The 27,560-nt window shown below is 42.6% G+C and overlaps 1 protein-coding gene across 7 annotated transcripts in view; it reads right to left on the bottom strand.

The window, feature by feature from the left end:
* The window catches only part of LOC137320789 (microtubule-associated serine/threonine-protein kinase 4-like), a 372,901-nt gene extending 350,868 nt beyond the window's left edge, over positions 1-22,033 (bottom strand). For all 7 annotated transcript variants that reach the window (XM_067982619.1, XM_067982622.1, XM_067982621.1 and 4 more), the window contains exon 1: positions 21,587-22,033. In XM_067982619.1, coding sequence (XP_067838720.1) covers positions 21,587-21,811 — 225 coding nt within the window. In that variant the 5' untranslated portion in view covers positions 21,812-22,033. The remainder of the gene's footprint in view (positions 1-21,586) is intronic.
* Between the last annotated feature and the right edge of the window lie 5,527 nt (positions 22,034-27,560).

Here is a 27,560-nt window from a genome sequence, read left to right as displayed (position 1 = left end):
CCCGACTATCTCCTGATTAATACTTCTTCCAGCAGAGTTGCAACTATTAGGAGGCCTATATACTACGCCCACTAATGTTTTTTTTCCCTTATTATTCCTTATCTCCACCCAAACTGTTTCATTATCTTGATGCTTTGTCCCAATATCATTTCTCTGTATTACAGTGATTCCTTCCTTTATTAACATAGCCACCCCACCTCCCCTTCCTTCCTGCCTGTCCTTCCTGATTGTTAAATACCCTGGCATATTTAATTCCCAGTCGTTGTCACCCTGCAGCCATGTTTCTGTAATGGCCACAAGATCATACCCATACGTAGTTATTTGTGCCGTTAACTCGTCCATTTTATTACGAATGCTACGTGCATTCAGATAAAGAACTTTCAAATCTGTTTTGTGACGCTTAGTTCCTGCTTTTTCCTTTTTTAACACTTTACCTATTACTCCATACCTTCTGTCCCTTCCTGTTACGCTTTCCTCTCTCTCCCTGCTCAGGTTCCCAACCCCCTGCCACTTTAGTTTAAACCCTCCCCAACAGCACTAGCAAACACTCCTCCTAGGACAGCGGTCCCGGCCCTGCCCAGGTGCAGACCATCCGGTTTGTACTGGTCCCACCTCCCCCAGAACCGTTTCCAGTGTCCCAGGAATTTGAATCCCTCCCCCTTGCACCATTCCTCTAGCCACGTATTCATTTGAAATATCCTCCTATTTCTACTCTGACTAGCACGTGGCACTGGCAGCAATCCTGAGATTACTACCTTTGAGGTCCTATTTTTTAATTTACCTCCTAACTCCCTATATTCTGCTTTTAGGACCTCATCCCCTTTTTTACCTATATCGTTGGTGCCTATGTGCACCACGACAGCTGGCTGTTCGCCCTCCCCCTCCAAAATGTTCTGTAGCCGCTCCGAGACATCCTTGATCCTTGCACCAGGGAGGCAACACACCATCCTGGAGTCTCGGTTGCGGCCGCAGAAATGCCTGTCTATTCCCCTTACAATTGAGTCCCCTATCACTATAGCTCTGCCACTCTTTTTCCTCCCAGCCTGTGCAGCAGAGCTACCCGTGGTGCCAGGAAGTTGGCTGCTGCTGCCTTCCCCTGATAAGTCATCCCCCCCAACAGCATCCAAAGTGGCATATCTGTTTGAGAGGGGGATGGCCACAGGGGACCCCTGCACTACCTGCCTGCATCTCTTACTCTTCCTGGTGGTCACCCATTCACTTCCTGCCTGTATACCCTTTACCTGCGGTGTGACCAACTCGCTAAACGTGCTATCCACGAGTTTCTCTGCATCGCGAATGCTCCACAGTGAGTCCACCCGCAGCTCCAGCTCCGAGATACGATCGGTCAGTAGCTGCAGGTGGACACACTTCCCGCACACATGGTCGGCAGGGACACTGGTAGTGTCCATGACTTCCCACATCTTGCAGGAGGAGCATATCACGGGTGCGAGGTCTGCTGCCATGACTTGCCTTAGCTTAGTTACCCCTTTTAAATTACGTTGAAATTAGAAAATGTTAACTATACTAGGGACCTAGGTTCACTAAAAAAAACACTATCTGCTATAAAACCTGCAGATCTTCCCTTTCTTATTACTTTACTTACAGTAAAATGGTAGAAATACTCACCTGAACCTACTCACCAATCAGCTGCCTCCCCTGTGCCACGTCACTTTCTGACTGGTGACGTCACCCTGAACTCTGCCGCTGGTCTCAGAGTCTCGCTCTCAGAGTAAGCTCTGGTCTCGCTCTCTCCGCGCTGTTTATATCCTTGTGCCAGCTCTTCGAAAGAGCTATCCAAATTAGTCCCACTCCCCGACTCTTTCTCCATAGCCCTGTAAATTTTTCCCTTCGAGTATTTATCCAATTCCCTTTTGAAAGTTACTATTGAATCTGCTTCCACCACCCATCCAGGCAGTGCATTCTAGATCATAGCAACTCGCTGCACAAAAAAAGTTTCTTCATGTAGCCTCTGATTCTTTTGCCAATCACCTTAAATCTGTGTCCTCTGGTTACAGATCCTTCTGTCACTGGAAACAGTTTCTCCTTATTTACTCTATTAAAACCGTTCATGATTTTGAACACCTCTATCAAATCTCCCCTTAACCTTCTCTCCTCTGTGGAGAAAAACCCCAGCTTCTCCAATTTCTCCACATAATTGAAGGCCCTCATCCCTGGTACCAGTCTAGTAAATCTCTTCTGCACCCTCTCTAAGGCCTTGACATTCTTCCTAAAGTGTGGCACCCAGAATTGATCACAATACTCCAGCTGAAGCCTAACCAGTATTTTATAAAGGTTTAACATAACTTCCTTGCTTTAATAAAAGGCAAGAATCCCATATGCTTTTTTAAGCAGCCTTCTCAATTTGCCCTACCACCTTCAAAGATTGTGTACATACACCCCCCAGGTCTCCCTGTTCCTGCATCCCCTTTAAAATTGTACCATTTAATTAATATTGCCTCTCCTCATTCTTCCTACCAAAATGCATCACTTCACACTTCTCTGCATTAAATTTCATCTATGTGTCTGCCCATTTCACCAGTCTGTCTATGTCCTCTTGAAGTCTGTTACTATCCTCCACATTTGTTTACTACATGTCCAAGTTTCGTGTCATCTGCAAACTTTGAAATTATACCCTCTATACCCAAGTCCAGGTCATTAATATATATCAAAAAGAGCAGTGGTCCAATACCAATCCCTGGGGAACACCACTGTATTCTTCCCTCCAGTCTGAAAAACAACCATTCACCATTACTCTCTGCTTTCTGTCCCTTAGCTAATTTTGTATCCACGCTGCCACTATCTATTTAATCCCATGGCTTAATTTTGCTAACAAGTCTATTATGTAATACTTTATCAAATGCCTTTTGAAAGTCCATATACACATCAACCACACTACCCTCATCAACCCTCTCTGTTACTTCATCAAAGAACTTAGTCAAACATGATTTTCCTTTAACAAATCCGTGCTGACTTTCATTTATTAGCCCATACTTTTCCAAGTGCCAATTAATTTCGTCCCGGATTATTATCTCTAAAAAGATTCCCCACCACTGATGTTGGGCTGACTGGCCTATAATTGCCAGGTTTATCCCTCTCCCCTTTTTTGAACAGGGGTGTAACATTTGTATTCCTCCAGACCTCTGGCACCGCCCCCCTTCTAAGGGTTGGAAAATTGTGGCCAGAGCTTCCGCAATTTCCACCCTTTCTTCCCTCAGTAACCTAGGATGCATCCCATCAGGACCGGGTGACTTTTCGACTTTGAGTATTGCCCAACTTTTCAGGACCTTCACTTTATCTATTTTTATCCTATCCAATATCGCTACTACCTCCTCCTTTACTGCTACATTGGCAGCATCCTCTAGTGAAGACTGATACGAAGTATTCATTTAGCACTCCTACGGTTCTCTCCTAAGTTATCACTCTTCACATGGGTCTCAACAGTTCAAGCATGGAGTTATATAACTGAGCCAAATCCTGTCCTCACTCAGCATCTACATATACTTTCCAGTAGGAGTCAATGGACAACAATCAGAAGCAGCACTCCAAGCTGATTCCTCCTCTTCCGTTGCCCAGGACATTAGAGGGCAGTTGTAGAATCCTGACTGCCACCTGACTGAGACCAACTGACTCAGCACACGGCAGGAACTTTCTCCAGGACCTTCCTGATCCTTCAGCTCAGTGCCATATTAGATAGCGCATTTACCTAATAGGTAAATTGCTCTCCAGGTTTGATTAGAAGTACAAACACTTAAAAATTGATTGCATTTGGAGCATGACTATTTGGGTAGTTGTTTCCCCTTCATGGTGAATTGGGCAGGGGCGGGGGGGAAAGAATAAGATTTCCCTGCCTTAAAAAGCTATCGAAGATGAACTGATCTAGAAGGAAAGACAAAAGTGGCCTGGAATTAAATGACAGAAAAAAGAAAGACAGGTACTTAAAAACACAGCAAATAGACTATTGCAATGCTTTCCTGGCTAGGCTCTCATCCTCCATGCTTCATAAACTTCAACCCATCCAAAATACTGCTGCTGTCGTATCCTAACCTCCACCCATATCACTCCTGTCCTTGCTGACCTACACCTCAAATTTAATATTCTCATCCCCATGTCTAAATCCCTTCATGGCCTCTCCCCTAAGCTGTTTAAGCCCCAAGCTCTGGAATTCCCTAACTAATCCTCTCCAGATCCCTCTCCTCCTTTAAGAACCTCCTTAAATCTCACCTCTTTGGCCAAGCATTTGGTTCCCCACCCCCCCCCACAATAGCTGCTGCGCGTCCATTTTTGTCTGATTACGCCTCTGTGGAATACCTTAGGATGCTTTTCTACGTTAAAGATGCTACATAAATGTTGTTGTTGCTGTTATAGACATTACCATTCCCCCTAGCTGGAAGATCAAAAGGTACCATCCTTCATAAAGGTCAAAATTATGTTGACGACTAATATCACAGATCATTAATCTAGCAGTGACAAATGGCACTGATGAAGACATGATGAGCTCCTAATCTCGATGTGCCAACGGGGAAGTAGTATGTAGAAGCCACGCTTGAAAATGTATAGAGATAATGCCAGGATTAGTCACCAGGTCACTCTCATGGTTGAGAACAAGTCATCCAGCTGCCTTCTCAACAGAGTGTTGTGAAGAGATCTTAAAAAAAAGGGACTTTAAAAAAACAATAACAGAGCTAATCGCTGATTAAGAAAATATACATTGCACTGAAACTATCATTCATTGAGGGGAGTGAAGTTCGAATAATGGTTGACATGAAGATTCAAACACAAGATTTTTGAATGAGAGGTTACGCTTCATCCCTAGAGCTAATGAAAAGACCCAAAAGGTTATTTTAGCCTGATCATAATTCAGTACAGATTTACAATTTTAGAGATTAAAGCTATACCACTAAAAAAGCCTTTTGCATTAGTAAACTACATACCATCGGCCTGATCTTTACTTCCCTCAACGACATATTCCTTCCCCAACCATCTTAACTTGCCCGAATTCAGGCACTGGAAGGATGTCCGTCCCAAAGGAGCGGAGGCCTAATTTAAATGGCGCGGTCACATCCCAATGACATCATCCAGAAGAGCACGCCATTTTAACTGTGGGCCTGACTTGGAACTGCACACTCCCAAACACGTAGCTAAGTACAAACTTCCCCACCCACCCCCCCCCCCCCAATTCCCGATTATTTACCTTGCCAGGGACCATCTCGATGGGTGCCTTGCAATGACAGACCTCCCACAAATTCCGACACCCATTCGCCGGTTCTGATGTCATTCCCACTGGCTTCCACTGGGAGTCAGTATCGGAGCAGGCTAATGAGGCTCCGGAGTTAAAATCACCCGGGCCTCACACTCCGGGAGGCCAGCCTGCTTCGGCCCCAACTTCCCATTAAAATCAGGGCTCAAATTATACAGAACACTTTATAGCACACATATATCCAGTACATAACCCATTTGTCCAAAAGATTCTCTACCCTGAAAACAGTGGAGGAAAGGGAAATTAATTAAATCCCCTGGTGGTAGCAAGGAAAACAACTAACACTACCAGCTGAACTTCTCCAGCACAAGGTTTTAGATTGTTTGGCAAAGGATTGCACAAACAATTAAACATTTTTTTTTGAAGATAGAGTTCCCCTAATTGGCGGTGGTTATGTTTACAGATAGATATGTGGTCACTGAAGCCAAAAAGACAGACATGCTAGAACACATAAATATGTGGTGGTGGTGGTGGTGGGGGGGGGTAAATAGTTTGAAAAATGTCTAATTATTTTCTACATAAAAAGGAAAATATACATCTGAAATCATCCACCGCCAGAAATACCCTTCATTTTCATGGACCAGGATAAAACTGTTTTGCTTTCTCTCTCCTGAGAAATACTGAAGTATGCCAATTTTATCCTGCAAAAACAATCACGTTTATGATCATTAAGCCTGGCCTGAAGACAAGTACCAAGCCTTTTCATTTCAGTCAAAACTCAAACATGCAGGTTAGGTAAAATGATAAACTCATTTCTAAAAAGAATTAAAAAAGCAATAAAATTAAAAGTTTTATTTCTACTTTAAAAAAAATTACATTATAAAATGGTTTTATGAATAATGCTGGGTAATTCACTGCAAAACTGCTTTTGAATCACATAGTAATGTTAATCAAAAACCTGGTTTCATATGAACTCATTGGTTTTAAGACAGAAATAAAAAGTTATAAATTATATAATCATTTCAATGAATGGAATAGCTATTCAAACAACACTGAGACACTCCTATACTTCCATAAGGATGGTGACTCATTGTTGCCTGGGGCTAATTTTTAACACTATTGTTTTGATCAATGCAGTCTACAGTTTGTAGCGTCACGACCTTAACAGTGATGTGGAGATGCCGGTGATGGACTGGGGTTGACAAACGTAAGGAATCTTACAACATCAGGTTATAGTCCAACAGTTTTATTTGAATATCACAAGCTTTCGGAGGCTTTCTCCTTCGTCCGGTGAAGTGTGGGATTCCTTGAAGGTTACCGCATTTATAGTCCGAGAACAATGCCTGGTGATTACAGATAATCTTTCCAACTGCCCGTTGTCAAGGCAATCAAAGTGTTCAGACAGAGAGACGTTACATACAGGACCACCGAATATACAAACGGCCAGAACAAAAGACAGAGAGAGGGAGAGAGAGAGAGAGAGAGAGAGACATCCGAAAGGAAGAGAAAGAGAGAGAATGACTCGTTGTATTAAAAACAGATAACTTTTTTTCACTGGTGGGGTTACGTGTAGCATGACATGAACCCACGATCCCGGTTGAGACCATCCTCATGGGTGCGGAACTTGGCTATCAATTTCTGCTCGACGATTTTGCGATTGTTGCGCGGTGTCTGTTCATCCGTTGTCGCAGTGTCTGCATGGTCTCACCAATGTACCATGCTCCAGGGCATCCTTTCCTGCAACGTATGAGGTAGACAACGTTGGCCGAGTCACAGGAGTATGAACCATGTACCTGGTGGGTGGTGTCCTCTCGTCCTCTTCCACCCTAACCACGTCAAAGAGGCCATCCCCTATGGACAGGCCCTGCGAATACACAGGATCTGCTCAGATGAGGAGGAACGCGATGGACACCAACAGATGCTGAAAGACGCCCTCTTAAGAACGGGATATGATGCTCGACTCGTCGATCGACAGTTCCAGCGGGCCACAGCGAAAAATCGCATAGACCTCCTCAGAAGGCTAACACGGGACACAACCAACAGAGTACCCTTCGTCATCCAGTACTTCCCCGGGGTGGAGAAACTATGCCATGTTCTCCGCAGCCTTCAACATGTCCTCAATGACGACGAACACCTCGCTAAGGCCATCCCCACACCTCCACTACTCGCCTTCAAACAGCCACCCAACCTCAAACAGACCATCGTTCGCAGCAAATTACCCAGCTTTCAGGAGAACAGCGTCCATGACACCACACAACCCTGCCATGGCAACCTCTGCAAGACATGCCAGATCATCGACACAGATACCGCCATCACATGAGAGGACACCACACACCAGGTACATGGTTCATACTCCTGTGACTCGGCCAACGTTGTCTACATCATACGTTGCAGAAAAGGATGCCCCGGAGCATGGTACATTGGCGAGACCATGCAGACACTGCGATAACGGATGAACGGACACTGCGCAACAATCGCCAGACAGGAGGGTTCCCTCCCAGTCGGGGAACACTTCAGCAGTCAAGGACATTCAGCCACCGATCTTCGGGTAAGCTTACTCCAAGGCGGCCTTCGAGACACACGACAACGCAAAATCGTCGAGCAGAAATTGATCGCCAAGTTCCGCACCCATGAGGACGGCCTCAATCGGGATCTTGGGTTCATGTCACGCTACACATAACCCCACCAGCGAAAAAAAGTTATCTGTTTTTAATATAACTGGTCATTCTCTCTCTTTCTCTTCCTTTCAGATGTTTCTGTCTCTCTCTGTCTTTTGTTCTGGCCGTTTGTATATTCGGTGGTCCTGTATGTAACGTCTCTCTGTCTGAACACTTTGATTGCCTTGACAACGGGCAGTTGGAAAGATTATCTGTAATCACCAGGCATTGTTCTCGGACTATATATGCGGTAACCTTCAAGGAATCCCACACTTCACCTGACGAAGGAGAAAGCCTCCGAAAGCTTGTGATTTTCAAATAAAACTGTTGGGCTATAACCTGGTGTTGTATGATTCCTTACCTTAACAGTGTTAGAGTCCAGCACACTTTCTCATTGATGATACCAAGACTTTCCTTACAGAGTACAGGAAATTTAAGGAGTTGCCTCCTTTCTCCCCTGCTCAAGCAGGAATAAAAATTGATTTAAATAGTTTAAAGCACAATATGATGTACGGTCAGAAAAATTATTGTTCTATTCATGGTGGGAGCAGAGCAGCAGAGAAATAACTATAGTATTAGAAAATGCCATTACTATTCTGTCTCAAAATATGCTTAAATAAAAAAATGCAAAATCCCATTGCTGTTGACATATATCACCATTCCTTCATGGTCGCTGAGTCAAAATCGTGGAACTCCCTACCCAACAGCACTGTAGGAGTACCTTCACCACATGGACTGCAGTGGTTTAAAAAAGGCAGCCCACCACCACCTTCTCAAGGGCAGCTAGGGATGGCCAATAAATGTTGACCTTGCTAGCTACGTCCATTTCCAAGAATGGATTAAAAAACTTATGTGTCCCTATCCAACCGGGGTATCACAAAAATCTTTCTCTCCCACATTTTGGGGGATAGGTCCAGAGGAAATTTAAGCACACCATTAAACATCATTAATGTTATGCACATGACTGAAGTTACTCAGCAGCAGAGCTATAAATAAAACTTAACCAGTTCATTAGTTTTTTTTTAAAAAACACAATGTTGATGCCTCATCACGAATATTACTTTTTGTAGGGGAACATAGAAAACATAAAAAAGGGTCGTAAATCAGCTTTAGTTTCCCCGAGGATAGATGTATCATAGCCAATTTGAGAAAGGGGAAGAGAGAAGAAAAAGTAGGTCATCACACCGTTGGAGTTTACTCCCATATATTGTAAAAGTACAAGTAGAAGCACATTATTACTCTCACACAATCTAACTGGGTGTACCCTACAGTTCTGGTTCATGCCTCACACAGTAAGTGTCCATTTACTCCTTGTTCAATAATTCAGCTGACTGTTCCAATTCTTTCACAAGTTCTTCTCACGAACACCCATGAGGTAGAATCTACTTGCTCACACAGGATTTTTCACAAGTGGTAAGAACAACAAATGATACAATATAGAATAAAAAAAGAAGCCCAGCTGTATCAGAATCCATTTGAAAATTCACAATTCTAATTTCAAGTAATATTTATGGGAGCAGCATGTATTCCATATTCATTAACTTCCAAGTATATAGCTTTTCATGTCTGAGTGCTTTACAAAGGGGAGATAACAAGTAAGTACTTTAAAGCGGAAGGGCCAGAGGAGATCTATGGCACAGCCGAAGACAGGGGTTCTTATGAGGCTTTTAAAGTCAAGGGGAGAGGTAGCAAAGCAAAGTAATTTTGGAAGAATTCCTGAGGGCAGGGGCATAATGTCATCAAGTTCCTGAGTATTCAGTTTACACCACGAAGTGTGGGATTAATTGAACAGAAGCATAACAACAACAAAAAATCACTTGTTTAATAATATAAATATCACAGCAATTTCTCACATCTATGCAGTTTTACACTGAAAATTGGATCTGAAATCCAGATGAGTACTATACATGACACAGATGAGAAAAATGCACATTTTATACAACAATTTGCATATATACAGAACCTTTAGTGAAAAACATCCCAAGGCGCTTCACAGTGGCCGAGCCAAAAGGAGATATTAGGAGAGCTGACCAAAAATGTAGATTTTAAGCAGGGTAGTAAAGGAGGAGAGAGGTGGTGAGATAGAGGGATATAACAGTGGAATTTACAGATGCACATTATATGCAAAAAAATTACAGCAGTGACAGTATTGAGAACAATCAGCAACCACAAGTCACAGGAACATGGGGTACAATTTGACAAGTCCACAGGACCAGTGGGGAGTGTCATCTGCTGGGAGCACATAACAGAAACTCAGGCAACGTGTGTCTGAATTTCTAATACGTACTTGCGACAGGAGAGGCTCCCGTCAGGAGTGCAGGCATGTCAAATTATCCCATGACATCCACTTCACTTCCTTCCTAAACTGCAATTTTCCTTATGACCCATTTCTCCTTCCTGCTCCAGAACATTCCCTCAACATTTCTCCCCATTCGTGGTTTTCTTGAACTACACACCAACTGCTGCTACATGTGTGTGGAGGACAACTTGTTCCCAGGTCAATCCAATCATCGCTTTGGATTGACCAAGGGACATCTCCTCCCTCCCTGTGGGGAAGCAACTAGCCAGACTGACATAGTTGCGATCTGGAGCCCAATGTGGAAGCTGAACCTACGAACCACCAGTACCTAAATACATACATTTACAGAAACAAACAAGTTATGCAAGCGTAAGACTGCAGAATATCATATTCAGTGGTCTGTATCCCACACAGACACTGAAATGAAAATAAAAGCTGTAATATAGTGCTGATCAGTGGCTGCATAGAACAGTTACCCTAACTCTTCAATACATTACCTACGACATTTAAAGTTCTGACCAGCGAATGAACTATGAAACTTATCAAATGTTAATTATGTGCAGGGCTGCTGAACAGTTCATCTATAACCCTTTGAAAACCAGTGATATTCCTGTACAAAAGTGGGGGACGTATTACCTGGATCGCAAGTACATAGAGCCGATCTGCCTACTCCAGAACATTAAAAATGGCGTAAAACAAGCACCAATGCACCGCCACCAATTGGGAAAAAATATCGGCCTGCTGTCTTCTGCCATGGCGCCTCACTCTCAGAGCCTCTTGCCTTTGCTGATCCTCTTCCATTATTATGCAGAACAGGGGTACGCCCATTTTAGCTGCTTAGTTCTCTGAACATGAAGCGGAGCTGGGGGGGGGGGGGGGGGGGGGGGCGGGTGTGGTGTCTGAAAAATTCTGTGTGCAGAGATTGACAGTACCTTGGTTACGTATGGTGCAGGTCTCATGTAAGAAAAGAAAATCGCTATTAAACTTCAGAAATCTCAGTTACGCCAATAGCAGGTTGCTTGGGGTCGTGATGAGCCTAACTTTTTGGGCGTAAATCTATGCCAACGCATTATACATGTAAATTCATTAAAATTACATGAGGTAGTCTTATACATTGGGGCAAAATTATGTAAATGAGCGACAGTGGATTTTGCCGAACATATCTTGAAAGTGGGGCAAACAATCGAGGAAATTCGTGCATAGCGATGTTTCTTCATAAAACAGGTGCAAATCAGTTTGACGTGAATTGCCTCAGAAAAAAAAACAGTATAATTCCACTCTTATGGTGTAGATGTGCCGAATCTTTCCAGGAAATTCCAGGTAAAGAACACTTTGCGCCCAGTTTACCCAAAAAACATTTACAAGCAAAATATGGCATAAGTCATATAGAGAGCCCTCTCTACTGCCCTACCCTCAGTATATTCCCTTCGATAGCAGTGTAACAATCCTGTTTCTCATCACCTTCCCAGCCTGACTGGGACTACAAACAGGAGGATTGGAAATGTTTCAAAAAAACAATTCAGCACTAGTTACTGCCAGCAACTTCAGTACCCTACAAAGTCTACATTTCTCCATTGATAGAATACTATAACTATATGTGTCAGATCCTGGGGGAAAAAAGCTCTTGATCCTGGAGGAATGAGTAGAGGATAATACCATGTAGATCAGTGGGCATTGTGAGGACAGAGCAAGGATCCAGAACAGAGAGTTTGTGGTAAATGGCACTATATCATATTTTGTTGTCCCAGGCTGCCTCCTCTCAAAGACCAATAACATCCTTCCTAGTGACAAATACTGCACTGAGTATTTTAGGTTGGGAGGGTATGTAAGTATTCTAGCCAGTACCATATAGAGCAGCATCTGATCTTTGAGCTTTATTCTATCTGTTTGCTAATGCAACCCTGTACCTTGTTTACCTTTTCAGTGCAGCCATATACTGGACTGATTGTGACAGCTTTTCCCAAGTAATCCTTAGTTCCTTTTTACTGATCTGCACACTGTACAACTGCTCCACTCAACAAATACTCCCATTTTGGTTCCTTGCTCCCATTATAATTAGCTTACAGATGTCTAGATTGAACTGTATGAATCTATTGGCTCTTCTGAATGTGGTTGTTTTCTTCCATGTTATTTATTCCACCTCTAAATTTTAGTATCACATACAAACTTCGTACCTCAGTACATTTTCCAAGTCTTCTGTACTCCTAGATTGCATCATAGTCAATCTATTTTATAACTGTCTCTAACAGTTATAGGTTTTTGTATTGTGGGACATTGGGTACTAAATGAAGGAGGCAAAACCCCATTCATGCAAGATCCCCTCTTGATAATTTTCAAACACAGATCTTAGAAACAACCTGTTCGTAGCAGCTACAACAATGGCATCTACCCGACAATGTGAAACATTGCCCAGGTATGTCCTGTCCACAAAAAGCAGGACAAATCCAATCCAGCCAATTACCACCATAATCAGTCTACTCTCAATCATCAGCAAAATGATGGAAGGCGTCGTCGGCAGCGCTAACAAGCCGCACTTACTCACCAATAACCTGCTCACCGATGCTCAGTTTGGGTTCCACCTGGACCACTCAGCTCCAGACCTCATTACAGCCTTGGTCCAAACATGGACAAAAGAGCTAAATTCCGGAGGTGAGGTGAGAGTGACTGCCCTTGACATCAAGAGTGCAGCACCAAGGAGCGCTAGTAAAATTGAAGTCAATGGGAATCAGGGGGAAAACTCTCCAGTGGCTGGAGTCATACCTAACACAAAGGAAGATGGTAGTGGTTGTTGGAGGCCAATCATCTCAGCCCCAGGGCATTGCTGCAGGAGTTCCTCAGGGCAGTGTCCTAGGCCCAACCAGCTGCTTCATCAATGACCTTCCCTCCATCATAAGGTCAGAAATGGAGATGCTCACTGATGATTGCACAGTGTTCAGTTCCATTCGCAACCCCTCAGATAATGAAGCAGTCCGTGCCCCCATACAGCAAGACCTGGACAAAATCCAGGCTTGGGCTCATAAGTAGCAAGTAACATTCGCGCCAGACAAGTGCCAGGCAATGACCATCTCCAACAAGAGAGAGTCTAACCACCTCCCCTTGACATTCAACGGATTTACCATCGCCGAATTCCCCACCATCAACATCCTGGGGGTCACCTTTGACCAGAAACTTAACTGGACCAGCCATATAAATAGTGCGGCTACAAGAGCAGGTCAGAGGCTGGGTATTCTGCAGCGAGTGACTCACCTCCTGACTCCCCAAAGCCTTTCCACCATCTACAAGGCACAAGTCAGAAATGTGATGGAATACTCTCCACTTGCCTGGATAAGTGCAGTTCCAACACACTCAAGAAGCTCGACACCATCCAGGGCAAAACAGCCCACTTGATTGGCACCCCATCCACTACCCTAGACATTCACTCCCTTCACCACTGGCGCACAGTGGCTGCAGTGTGTACTATCCACAGGATGCACTGCAGCAATTCTCCAAGGCTTCTTGAATAGCACCTCCCAAACCCATAACCTCTACCACCTAGAAGGACAAGGGCAGCAGACACATGGGAACAACACCACCTGCACGTTCCTCTCCAAGTCACACACCATCCCGACTTGGAAATATATTGCCGTTCCTTCATCATTGCTGGGTTAAAATCCTGGAACTCCCTACCTGACAGCACTGTGGGAGAACCTTCACCACGTGGACTGCAGTGGTTCAAGAAGGCGGCTCATTACCACCTTCTCAAAGGCAATTAAGGATGGGCAATAAATGCTGGCCATGCCAGCGACGCCCACATCCGATGAACGAATAAAAAAACCAAAAAAAAACATATTCCCATCTGGTTTTCTTGCCCTTCCTTCATTTAAATATTTAAAGACATCCTCACCATCATGTGTTGCACTGTTAATTAAAATCTGTCACTTTGCATCATGAACATTTTTATAAACCACGTCACAACATATTCTTGGCTCTAATTTGATAACTAGTCACTGAAGACTGCAGCTGTGTTTAATTCTGACAGTCACTATCACAATTTTCTGTTTACAAACAATTTCTAAACAGATTTTAGCAATTAGAAACTTCAATGCATTCATCTCAGGTCAAATTACAATTTATTTAAATTAACACAAATAATCTGCATGTCTCCATCAAAGGGAATTTTGTAAATTATGTATTGAAATTGTGAAGTTTATTTTAATTAAAATTAAAACTACAGTATCATTTGCAGTTCAACAGCTGGACAACTTAAAATAGCTATGCCTACCAGATGGAAGGATTGCTATAAATACATACACCTCATACAAGGTTACATACTATTTGCTAATATTAGCATTGATTACTATGTTTTTTTAGGGAGAGGATACACACATTAGCTTGCCTACACTGGCAAACATCCCGCAAGATGTAATTACAAGCAAGGCGGAAAGCAGTGAAGAGGATTCTGGGGAATTTAATTTTTACCTCAATAAAGTAATCCAGGGTAAACATGTTCAACACGGCTAAACATTAGGTTCCAATTAATATTCACATGACCTAAACTACTCAGTTTTATTCATTATCCAAAAAAAAGACAAGGATACAAGTATTGGCAAGCAGAAATGTCAACACAAAAGTACTGTAACAGTTCATATGAATAGCTATCAGCCTGATAATCACAGCAAAATGAGACAGTATGCCCCTTGTGTTGTAAAATTCAAGTCCAAGTGTAAAACCAACCTTGAATCTGGCTTATCTTGAATCCTGACAATAAACGTAAGCCCTTATATACTTAGAATACCTAGCCATTTCATTAAGATCATAGTGGAAACACTCAACGGGTCACGCACCATCTGCGGAGAGAGGAAAGTACGGTTAACATTTCAGGTCAATGATCCTTCATCAAAGCTGACTAAAGTTCTGACGAAGGCTCATAGACCTGAAATGTTAACCCTACCTTCCTCTCTCCACAGATGCTACTTGACCTGCTGCAGTCTTTCCAGCATTTAGTGTTTTAATTTCAGATTTCCAGCATCTGCAGTATTTTGCTTTTCATTAAATTTTTTTAACAGCACTCATTGATTTGACACAAATGATTTAAACTTGACAATCATGAATTTCAAGATGGAAATATTTGTTTTAAGCTTTCGTTGCCCCAGGGTAACATATTAGCATGGATAAAGGATTGATTAGCTAACAGGAAACTGAGTGTAGGCATAAATGGGTCATTTTCAGGTTGGCAAGATGTAACGAGTGGAGTGCCACAGGGATCAGTGCTGGGCCCTCAACTATTTACAATCTATATCAATGACTTGGATAAAGGAACCAAATGTATGGTTGCTAAATTTGCTGATGACACAAAGGTAGATAGGAAAGTAAGTTGTGAAGAGGACATAAGGAGTCTGCAAAGGGATATAGATAGGTTAAGTGAGTGGGCAAAAATTTGGCAGATGGAGTATAATGTGGGAAAATGTGAACTTGTCCACTTTGGCAGGAGGAATAGAAAAGCAGTATATTATTTAAATGGAGAGAGATTGCAGAACTGAGGTACAGAGGGATCTGGGTGTCCTAGTACATGAATCACAAAAAGTTCGTATGCAGGTACAGCAAGTGATTAGGAAGGCAAATGGAATGTTGTCATTTATTGCAAGGGGAATGGAATAGAGATGTTTTGCTACAGTTGTACAGGGCATTGGTGAGACCACATCTAGAATACCATGTGCAGTTTTAGTCTCCTTATTTAAGAAAGGACATAATTGCTTTGGAGACGGTTCAGAGAAGGTTCACTCGACTGGTTCCTGGGATGAGGGGGTTATCTTATGAGGAAAGATTGGACAAGTTGGGCCTGTATACATTGAAGTTTAGAAGAATGAGAGATGATCTTATTGAAACATATAAGATCCTGAGGGGACTTGAAGGGGTAGATGCCGAGCGGATGTTTCCCTTTGTGGGAGAGACTAGAATTAGGGGCCACAGTTTAAAAATAAGGGGTTTCCCATTTAAGATGGAGAAGAGGAGAAATTTTTTCCCTCAGAGGGTCGTGAGTCTGTGGAACTCCCTTCCCCAGAGGGCGGTGGAGGCAGGGTCATTGCATATTTTTAAGGCTGAGTTAGATAGATTCTTGATCAACAAGGGAGTCAAAGGTTATAGTAGGTAGACGGGAAAGTAGGGTTGAGGTCACAAGCAGATCAGCCATGATCTTATCAAATGGCAGAGCAGGCTCGAGGGGCTAAATGGCCTACTCCTGCTCTTAATTCATATGTTTGTATGTTGTTACAGTTCAGTATCAGATGCCATGGGTGGCAAACCATACAGGTAAGACTTTGATTTAAAATTGAAATGTGCAAACTTTCTGAAGTGCTGTTGATTCAAGATTGCTTTTTAAATATCATTACTACTCTGACTTTAACAATTTTATTTTTAGTCATAGATGAAAGAGAAAAAAATATTGCCTACAATTTTGCAATGATACACTGCCCTGATATAATATTAAAGTATTAGCATTCAACATAAAACCAAAACACACTATTTTAATCTTGTGTACATCATTGGCACGGGCTGGTTTGTGTACCCTAACTCTGTTAGAAGGGGGTCAGATAAGAATGACAATCTTAGGGCTCCAAGGTAAAGGAGAGAATCATAAAACTCAAATTATCTTTATTGAAGAAAAGAGACATGTCCCAGATCTTCAAAATACACCAATGCACAGATAGTATAGAATCAAGCAGGCTATTAAACTTGGACTACATGCATAGAACTAGAAGATACAGATTTAAAATTAACAAGCCTCGAGCAAATTAGAGTGTGAAGAATTCCCACCACCCCCACCCCCAGCCTCCGAAAAAAGCAGCTAATGTTGCATTCATTGAGAAAAAGTTGGATAAATATCTGGTCAGCATCAGATCTGAAAGCTACAGGGATAGAGAGACAGAAATGGTCAAATATTCCAACCTTGGGCGTATAATATTTTTTCCTTAAATATATAAGGAACTCAGAAACAGACAAATCCTCTAACAAATATTATTGTTCCAAAACAGTGGTGCTAATAAGAACATTTCAATCAAATGTTGCCACATGGAATTAATATACTCATCAGTGTGGTATGTCTATAGGCTGAATTATGTAGAAATGCATTGAGAATGGTATCAAAACAGCACGAATCAATGGTATAAGACCACTAATTACCATTTGAAAGAAGCTCCATTGGTATAGATCTGTGTGACTGGAATAGCAGAGTTTCAACCAGACATGTTTAAAAACTCAAGGACTGAATCCCCCAGCATTTCTTTTTCAATACAACTCCAAAATTTGCAGACTGTAAAATTTCTATACGAGTAAATGTAATAAATAAAATATTGTACAATTCCCTTCACTAGAATCTGATTTTCAAGGACACACTTAACTCCTTTGAGATTTATTTAGGATTTTAGAACAAATCTAAATCGAATGGGGGGGGGGGGGGGGGGAAATCCAATTGCTTACTAAGATTATAAAGATTCAATTGAAGTATGGAAATGGGTCATAAATCCTGCATCTTTACAATGGAGCTCCCTTTATTGAATATAGACCAATTCACTGCAAGTGTGTTTCAAAACTCAATTCAGGAGTTGTGATAAGTTTACAGTTCACAAGAGCAAAGCTCCAGCAGTTTGTGTAATTAGGCCCCGAAGATTGTTACAAGGTTGATGCACACCGCTAGCCAATATATACACAAAACATTACATAATTCAAATCCCATGTAGCCAGGTTACTATGCATATCTGTCACTACTATCAAAGGTCATGATGTGGAGATGCCGGTGATGGACTGGGGTGGACAAATGTAAGGAGTCGCACAACACCAGGTTATATTCCAACAGCTTTATTTGAAATCACAAGCTTTCGGAGCTTTGCTCCTTCGTCAGGTGAAGTGACAAAGTGACTTCACCTGACGAAGAAGGAAAGCTCCGAAAGCTTGTGATTTCAAATAAAGCTGTTGGACTATAACCTGGTGTTGTGCGACTCCTTACTACCATCAAACTTTGTGTATTAGATTCCTCCTCCCACACCTCACCCACACTGCAGTGAGATATGCAATTAAGTGATCTACTTTAGAATCATAGAAAATTTAAGGCACAGAAGGAGGCGATTTGGCCCATCGTGTCCGCGCCGGCTGAGAAACGAGCCACCCAGCCTAATCTCACTTCACCACATTTAGTCCGTAGCCCTGCAGGTCACGGCTCTTCAGGTGCATATCCAGGTATTTTTTAAATGAGTTCAGGGTTTCTGCCTCTACCACCCTCTCAGGCAGTGAGTTCCAGACCCCCACCACCCTCTGGGTGAAAAGATTTTTCCTCATTTCCGCTCTCATCCTTCTACCAGTCACTTTAAATCTATGCCCCCTGGTTATTGACCCCTCTGTTAAAGGAAATAAGTCCTTCCTATCCACTATCTAGGCCCCTCATAATTTTGTACACCTCAAATCACCCCTCAGCCTCCTCTGTTCCAAGGAAAACAACCCCAGCCTATCCAATCTGTCATCATGGCTAAAATTCCCCAGTCCTGGCAACATCCTCGTAAATCTCGTCTGCACCCTCTCTAGTGCAATTACATCCTTCCTGTAATGTGGTGACCAGAACTGTGCGCAGTACTCAAGCTGTGGCCTAACTAGTGTTTTATACAATTCCAGCATAACATCCCTGCTTTTATGTTCTATGCCTCGGCTAATAAAGGAAAGTATTCCATATGCCTTCTTAACCACCTTATCTACCTCTCCTGCTACCTTCAGGGATCTGTGGACATGCACTCCAAGGTCCCTCACTTCCTCTACACCTCTCAGTAACCTCCCATTTATTGTGTATTTCCTTGCCTTGTTTGCTCTCCCAAATGCATTACCTCACATTTCTCCGGATTGAACTCCATTTGCCACTTTTCTGCCCATCTGACCAGTCCATTGATATCTTCCTGAGAGTACAGCTTTCCACCTCACTATCAACCACACGGCCTTTCTTTCTGTCATCCGCAAATGTCTTAATCATGCCCCCTACGTTTAAGTCCAAATCGTTAATGTATACCACAAAAAGGCAACGGACGTGATACTGAGCTCTGTGGAACCCCACTGGAAACAGCCTTCCAATCGCAAAAACACCCGTCGACCTTTACCCTTTGCTTCCTGCCACTGAGCCAATTTTGGATCCAATTCGCCACATTCCCTTGGATCCCACTGGACCTTTACTTGTTTGACCAATCTGCCATCAGCCTAACTTTAAAGTTAGTGGGTACCTCTCCTAAATCTCTATCTATTCCCAGAATGAATTCAGTTTAAACACTGGAGTTGTGATTATGGATCTAAAGAATGACAGGCAACTTCTGACTATATAACAAAAATAGTTTTGTGTCTGATGGAAACATAGTGATAGTCAATTGCCTCTATTCTTATTGGCTAAGAACATAGTTTATGTTTTTGCTTTCTGCCTATTTTCTACTTTTGATATCTCACCAACCATATTGCACGTTAGCACCAAATCTTCGAAATTTCTCTCCGCAAAGTGAAAGAAAAAAATACCAACATACAAGCACCATGACAGTGCCTCACCCACCCACAAAACATCACTAAAAATAGAACTAATAACATAATAAATGGATTAAAATTTAAACAATTCAGAAAAACGTTACAAACTTACACAACCCCATCTTCTAATTGCTTGAACAACTTCCCCATGCACACTCCGATGCACCTCCCCTTGATAACTTGCTTCCTGGTCTACCAGCTGAGGCCTGACATACTGAGCCCCCAGGTAAACAATCCCCCACATAAAGAATCCATGTACAGACTTTACATGTGCCTCCTATCCCTAGACTTTGCCAGTTTCAGCCAATGGGTTTCTAAATTGTAGAACCACTCTGCAATTCTCAGGAGATCGAGGTCCACTAGTAAAATGGCATTTTTTGAAGGAGTGATTGGTGGAAGTAGGAACTGAATTGAAGACTAAACAGCAATACATCACACACAAAAGCAAGATTCAAGATTTGGGTAAAATCTCATGCAAAGTGTCATATGGAAAAGACAAATACTTCAGCATCTCCTCCAATTAAACAACATAGGAGCATAGGAACAGGAGTGGGCCATTCAGCCCACAATTAAGTTTTCACACTGAGACAGGCATTTTCCCCCCGACACATCTTAATCTTGTGAAATATTTCACAGTTTTATATCTGACATTGTTGTCCAGCATGGTTGAAATATTTTGCTTAGTCTTTTGCAGCTTTCTCAACATGTGGAGAGCTGGGAAACAGAAGCAAGAAGTTGGGGCCAAGACACTAGTCGAACAAGCTGGGGAGACCAACCCTATTATGGATTGGCAACCTTCCAATTCACTGTCTGGGATTGTGCATGGAGAATAGGCACAGGGTTGCCAGCACCCATGGAACTGTACAGCAGCATGGGAGGGATAACCGACAATTGAGATGCAAGGGGGAGTTTCAACTTCCAGACGGTTTCCCGACTGGACAAGCAGGCGGCACAGCGATTTTAATGGCTAAGCCTCATTTACATCCCGCCAGCCAGCTGCCCATCCGAAATGAGCAGAAAGAGGCAAATGGCCGGCTGCCGGCAGTTGAAGATCAGACAGCTCAGCAGCCACCCGCCAGAACTCGGATAAGATGCAGGGGACGTTTCAGCAGGGTCTTTGGCAGCAGAGGCCCAGACTTTCCTGTGTGGCCCAGCGAAGCACTAACATCGAAGGCCTCTTCTTCCGCAGATCAAGTTTCACTGAGCAGAACGACCATGGCGGATGCCCCACTCAGTTGGCGGTTAAAATGCCATCGGAGTCCTATGTACATCATAGGACCCCGATATAAATATGAGGCAGACACTTCAGTCATCTGAAACAGCAGCTTTGAAATTGCGCACGGTGGAAATGAAGCTGGAAATTGGCCCGCTCCATTTTAACACCCACTCTGCCCAGTTTTCCCTCTTTAATTCAGTCACTTAATTCAAATTATCTGATAATTCAACTTATTTTAAGCACCAAGTTCCTACCTTGCTATGTTACTTACATTGCTTAATTCAAATTATTGAATAATGCAAATTTTTTAAAGCAAAAAAACTTCAAATTATCAACAAAATATAACTTTATCATACTGAAGTCATTAATGAATGTTTATCCTCCAATTTTTTTTGTTCTACCGACCTGTTGCATGTTACTTCCATCCTGCAATAACTACAGTCTTCCCATTCTTTAGCATAAATTAAACGGCAGTCAAAATAGGCTTTGCTGCAACATATGCTATCAAAAAAAATACAATCAATTGTATCTAAAGTTGGATTTGCCATGTGTAGAAGCAAGGTCGATTCTCTCGATGGCACCAAATACAGACATCAAGGCAACATTATTTACATTAACCACGTTCAAAGAGAAATACCTTCGTTGTCATTTACGTTTTAATTTTTTTTAAAACACAATAGATCAAATGTACATACTCGTTCACTTTCTTCGTCATCGTCTCTATCGGGTCGTTCCTCGTCGGTGCTGTGCTCTCCGGGATCTTCCTCTTTTTCACCCCGGTCTCCAGGCAGTTGCTGAAGCTCTGAGTCCGAGCAATCGTTATTTTCTCCGGGACCGGGGTCCTGCTCGCCCTCCGAAAGTGTATCGGACGAGCTTTCAGAAGTATCTTTCTCCGGCAAATCTTCAAGTTTACCGTCCATACTTGGCGCCTGGATTGAATAATTTCTCCTTATTTGCCCAGCCCCAGCGCTCCAACTGCAAGCGAGCACTACTCTATCATATTCTGGGGTTGTGTATGTTTGGGTTTTTGTTTTTCTCTCCGCCCCAATACATGCGTGTAAGCGAGAGGAGCGCTGCTGTGACAGAACTTTGTTGTATTTAAGTAACAGCGGAGGAAATGCTGCCAGCTCGTGCGCGCGTCTCTCCCGGGCTCGCGTTCCATCCGACCCTTTCCTCCGCCCCGCCCCCTTCCCCGCCCCGCCCACTTTCTGGTGCCTGCACCCTCGGTTGACTGACACCAGCTAACATAGGAACAGGCCATTCAGCCCCTCGTGCCTGCTCCGCCATTTGATAAGATCATGGCTGATCTGTGATCTAACTCCATATACCTGCCTTTGGCCCATATCCCTTAATACCTTTGGTTGCCAAAAAGCTATCTATCTCAGATTTAAATTTAGCAATTGAGCTAGTATCAATTGCCGTTTGAGGAAGAGAGTTCCAAACTTCTACCATCCTTTGTGTGTAGAAATGTTTTCTAATCTCACTCCTGAAAGGTCTCGCTCTAATTTTTAGACTGTGCCCCCTACTCCAAGAATCCCCAACCAGCGGAAATAGTTTCTCTCTATCCACCCTATCCGTTCCCCTTAATATCTTATAAACTTCGATCAGATCACCCCTTAACCTTCGAAACTCCAGAGAATACAACCCCAACTTGTGTAATCTATCCTCGTAACTTAACCCTTGAAGTCCAGGTATCATTCTAGTAAACCCACGCTGCACTCCCTCCAAAGCCAATATGTCCTTCTGAAGGTGCGGTGCCCAGAACTGCTCACAGTACTCCAGGTGCGGTCTAACCAGGGTTTTGTATAGCTGCAGCATAACTTCTGCCCCCTTATACTCCAGTCCTCCAGATATAAAGGCTAGCATTCCATTAGCCTTCTTGATTATTTTCTGCACCTGTTCATGACACTTCAATGATCGATGTACCTGAACCCTTAAGTCCCTTTGGACATCCACTGTTTTTAACTTTTTACCATTTAGAAAGTACCCTGTTCTATCCTTTTTTGATCCAAAGTGGATGACCTCACATTTGTCTGCATTGAATTCCATTTGCCACAGTTTTGCCCATTCACCTAATCTATCAATATCACTTTGTAATTTTATGTTTCCATCTACACTGCTTACAATGCCACCAATCTTTGTGTCATCGGCAAACTTAGATATGAGACATTCTATGCCTTCATCTAAGTCCTTAATAAATATTGTGAATAATTGAGGCCCCAAGACAGATCCCTGCGGGACTCCACTATTCACATCCTGCCAATGTGAGTACCAACCCATTATCCCTACTCTCAGTCACCTTTCGCTCAGCCAACTTCCTAACCAAGTCTGTACTTTTCCTCGATTCCATGGGCTTCTATCTTAGCTAACAGTCTCTTATGTGAGACCTTATCAAATGCCTTCTGGAAGTCCATATCAATAACATCCATTGACATTCCCCTGTCCACTACTTTAGTCACCTCTTCAAAAAATTCAATCAGGTTTGTCAGGCATGACCTACCTTTCACAAATCCATGTTGGCTCTCTCTGATTAACTGAAAATTCTCGAGGTGTTCAGTCACCCTATCCTTAATTATAGACTCCAGCATTTTCCCCACAACAGATGTTAGGCTAACTGGTCTATAATTCCCTGGTTTCCCTCTCTCTCCTTTCTTAAAAAGCAGAGTGACATGTGCAATTTTCCAATCTAGAGGGACAGTTCCTGAATCTAGAGAACTTTGAAAGATTATAGTTAGGGCATCTGCAATGTGCTCACCTACTTCCTTTAAAACCCTGGGATGGAAACCATCTGGTCCTGGGGATTTGTCACTCTTTAGTGCTATTATTTTCTTTATTACTGTTGCTTTACTTATGTTAATTTTATCGAGTCCCTGTCCCCAATTCAACATTAGTTTTCTTGAGATTTCCGGCAAATTATCCTCTTTTTCTACTGTAAATACTGATGCAAAGTAATTGTTCAACATGTCCGCCATTTCCCCATTGTCAATGACAATATCCCCACTTTCAGTTTTTAAGGGGCCAACGCTGCTCCTGACCACCCTCTTTTTCCTAATATAACTATAAAAGTTCTTCATATTGGTTTTGATATCCCTTGCGAGTTTCTTTTCATACTCTCTCTTTGTAGCCCTTACTATCTGTTTTGTGAACCTTTGTTGATCTTTGTATCTTTCCCATTCGCCAGGATCTGTGCCATTTTTTGCCTTTTTGTATGCCCTTTCCTTATGTCTTATACTGTCTCTTACCTCTTTAGTTGTCCATGGCTGTTTTTTTTGGCAAGTAGAGTTCTTGCCCCTCAGGGGTATAAACCGATTCTGTATCACGTTAAATGTTTCTTTAAACATTTCCCACTGATCATCAGCCGTTTTACCCATTAACAGATTTGCCCAGTTTACTGTGGACAGTCTCTGTCTCATCCCATTGAAGTCGGCCTTACCCAAGTCTAGAATCTTAGCAGCTGATTCATTTTTTTCCCTTTCAAACACTACATTGAACTCAATCATGTTATGATCGCTATTGGATAGATGTTCGCGTACAGTTAAGCCGTTAACTAAATCTGGTTCATTACTCATTACTAAATCTAGTATGGCTTGCCCCCTTGTTGCCTCTACGACATACTGCTGCAGAAAACTATCCCGAACACACTCAAGAAATTCACTACCTTTCTGATAGTTGCTAGTCTGCTTTTCCCAAACTATGTGAAGGTTATAGTCCCCCATTAAGACCACTATGCCTTTGTTACACGCTTGTCTAATCTAAGGCTTGCTAGTATTTAAAGCTGGTTCTAGCAGCCCCTTGATTGTACAGAGGCGGTGACCTGAGGTAGAAAGGATCAAAATATTGTGATACTTAAACCATGAAAAGGAGGGGGGGGATTTTTTTTTTAATCTGTACTTTCATTTAATATCAGTTTAGTCAAGATTTTCATGAAATAAAAACAGACAATGCTGGAAAAGCTCAGCAAGTGAGGTAGCATCTGTGGAGAAAGAAACAGAGTTAACGTTTCAGGTCGAAGACCTTTCATCAGAATTGTGTATTTTCATGGTTTGGAGATCCTAACTAGGCATACAATGAAAGGTCTCTCTATAAAATGCAGAAATAAGTTGTGAGGTGGATTTGTGGCAAAAAGGGGAAATGGTGGATTGGTGTGGGCTGAGTCCATTTGGGACGCCATGCCAGTCCCTGAAGTCGGAGTGTGAGGTTGAAGCCCCTGTTTCACTATTTGAAGGGGCTGCTCCTCAACTTCTAGATCCACTTCAGTCCCACGCTCCTGATCTTTGGCCACCCGTTGCAGAGGGGGATGGGCAAGTCGGGGGACCTCCTTGTGGGTCTGCTCCTGGGCCTGGCCAAGGTGGCCATCCACAGGTCCAGGTTGGATGGGGCCCGTGGGGTGGTCGCTCTGGCCACCTGTCTCTCTTCCACGGCCTTTTCTGCGCCCAGGTAGCCCTGCAGAAGGAGCACGCGGTGTCCGTCAGTCCACTTGAGGCCTTCTGCGACTGATGGGCACTGCAGGGACTGGAGGGTATATTGGACAAAGTTGGCAGCATTATTATTTAATTTGATAAGTTTCCTTTGTTTTTTATGGTTTTGTTTTTTATTAGTTGTGCCCCTCTAAAAAGGGGGCACCTTTGTTAGGTTATTTATGTTTGATGACACTGAGGTAACTCAGTGTCTCCCTATGGATTTTATAAGAAAAGGCATACCAGTTCTTATCCCATTGGGGACTTATGTATTTGTTCTTCATTTTCTCATGCAACTTTTCCAAAACTATCTTTTTTCATTGGCTATTAAGTTGCACAAGATTTTGAAAAGACTTTTTCCTGCCTGGTTCTGTGGACTTCCTGCCACACACCTCCAGAACAGTCCCTTACAAGTCCAGGTAAGCTTATTTTTAATTTTGTACCCCTTAACCATTGTGCCTTGCCACTGCTACATTTCATTTTGCTGCTGCTTCCTTTTCACTCCATCTCATCAAGACTTTGCCTTGTTTTAGTCTGCATTTTTTTTTATTTGTTCATGGGTTGTGGGCATCATTGGCAGGGCCAGCATTTATTGCCCTTGAGAAGGTGGTGGTGAGCTGCCTTCTTGAACAAGTGAGTGGCTTGATAGGCCATTATGAATCAACCACATTGCTGTGGGTCTGGAGTCATATATAGGCCAGACCAAATAAGGAAGACAGGTTTCCTTCCCTAAGGGTTTTTGCAACAATCCAGTAGTTTCATGGCCACCATCATTAATACTAGTTTTTTTTAATTCTAGGTTTTTATTTAATTAATTAATTAATTGAATTTAAATTCCCCAGTTGCTATGGTGGGATTTGAACTCATGATCCTAGAATATTAGGCTAAGACTTTCTGGATTTTCAGTCCAGTAACATAACCACTATGCTACCATAGTAGACTATCTAATCCCAGTTAAATATAAAGCTACTTTCATTATTGATGATGGGTTGAGACTAAAGGCTTGGAACAGGGTTAGGGTTTGGGCTATTGGTTATGGTTGGAGAGCTAGTGTTGTGCTGGCAGTTAGATTTGGACAGGGATTACGATTAATGTTCAGTTTAAAGTTAGAGTTGGGTTTAGGATTAGGCTGAATTAATTTTTTGGAGGAAATTTATTTTGCTGAAGGAATGTGTTTGTTTTGAGCAGGGAAGATCTGTACTAGATGGATTTGCCAGGACGAGAGAAACTGATACTTTTTGTTTTTCTTGAACGCAGCCGGCCTGGTACCGACTTCTTCAGGGCAATCCAATATCGCTGAGGTGGCTTCAAATAGGCTTTAGGCGCCTTATTTGAATATACAAGTTTCAGGTATGGGCCTGGATGCTGATTTTTAATTTTTCTTGTCTACACTTTTGGCTGATAATGAGCTTGCACCAGCTGCCTGCCATTTTGGAACCTTAGGAAGCCGTTTGGCGTTTGAAACTCGGGCGCTGCACTGTCAAATTTCTAGGTGTTGGTATCATGGCTATATGGATGCAGCTGTGGGAGAGAGAGAAACCAGCCTTCAGGCTTATGTGTAATCAGCAGAGGCCAAAGAGAGGCATGGCAGTATTATTTACAGCCAGGCTGAGAAGATCAGGGTTAAAAGCCACTCTAAATGGGGAAGTTGGGGGCTGGCATCATTGGTTAGTGAGAGGGAGGGGAACACAACTTGGGCCCCAATTGGGCAGGGAAGAAAAGGAAGCCAAACAGAGAGGAAGTTTGGCCAGGGCTGAGAAGGGTTCTAGGTTGGGACCTGTGCATATATTTGAAAAAAATGCACTGTAACATCTATACACATTTTATTTTCTGAAAAATTAGTAAATTTCTCTTTGACTATCAATTCAGTCTGACTGAGGACTTACTAAATACTGCAGGGGTGTGGTCAATAGTTGTGAATGGAGTCACATTTTGGAGGGGAGCGATCAAAGGTACGCAAATGTAGAGAGAGATTGCTGATAATTCAAAGTTGCTATTTGCAAGAAAAAAATTGAATCATCAGTAATTTGAATTAACGGATGTAACTAAAATGCTAACATTAAAAAAGTGCAGAACAAAATTCAAATTATCCAGTAATAAAAAATTAACCAACTTTAGCAGACTTCGGAAGGACATAGACAGACTGGTGAAATGACCATTCACATGGCAGATGAAATTTAATGCAGAGAAGTGTGAAGTGATGCATTTTGGA

The sequence above is a fragment of the Heptranchias perlo genome, chromosome 4, assembly GCF_035084215.1.
Source record: "Heptranchias perlo isolate sHepPer1 chromosome 4, sHepPer1.hap1, whole genome shotgun sequence".
In the NCBI taxonomy this organism is placed as follows: domain Eukaryota; kingdom Metazoa; phylum Chordata; class Chondrichthyes; order Hexanchiformes; family Hexanchidae; genus Heptranchias; species Heptranchias perlo.
This window is presented reverse-complemented; position numbering and strand designations above follow the sequence as displayed.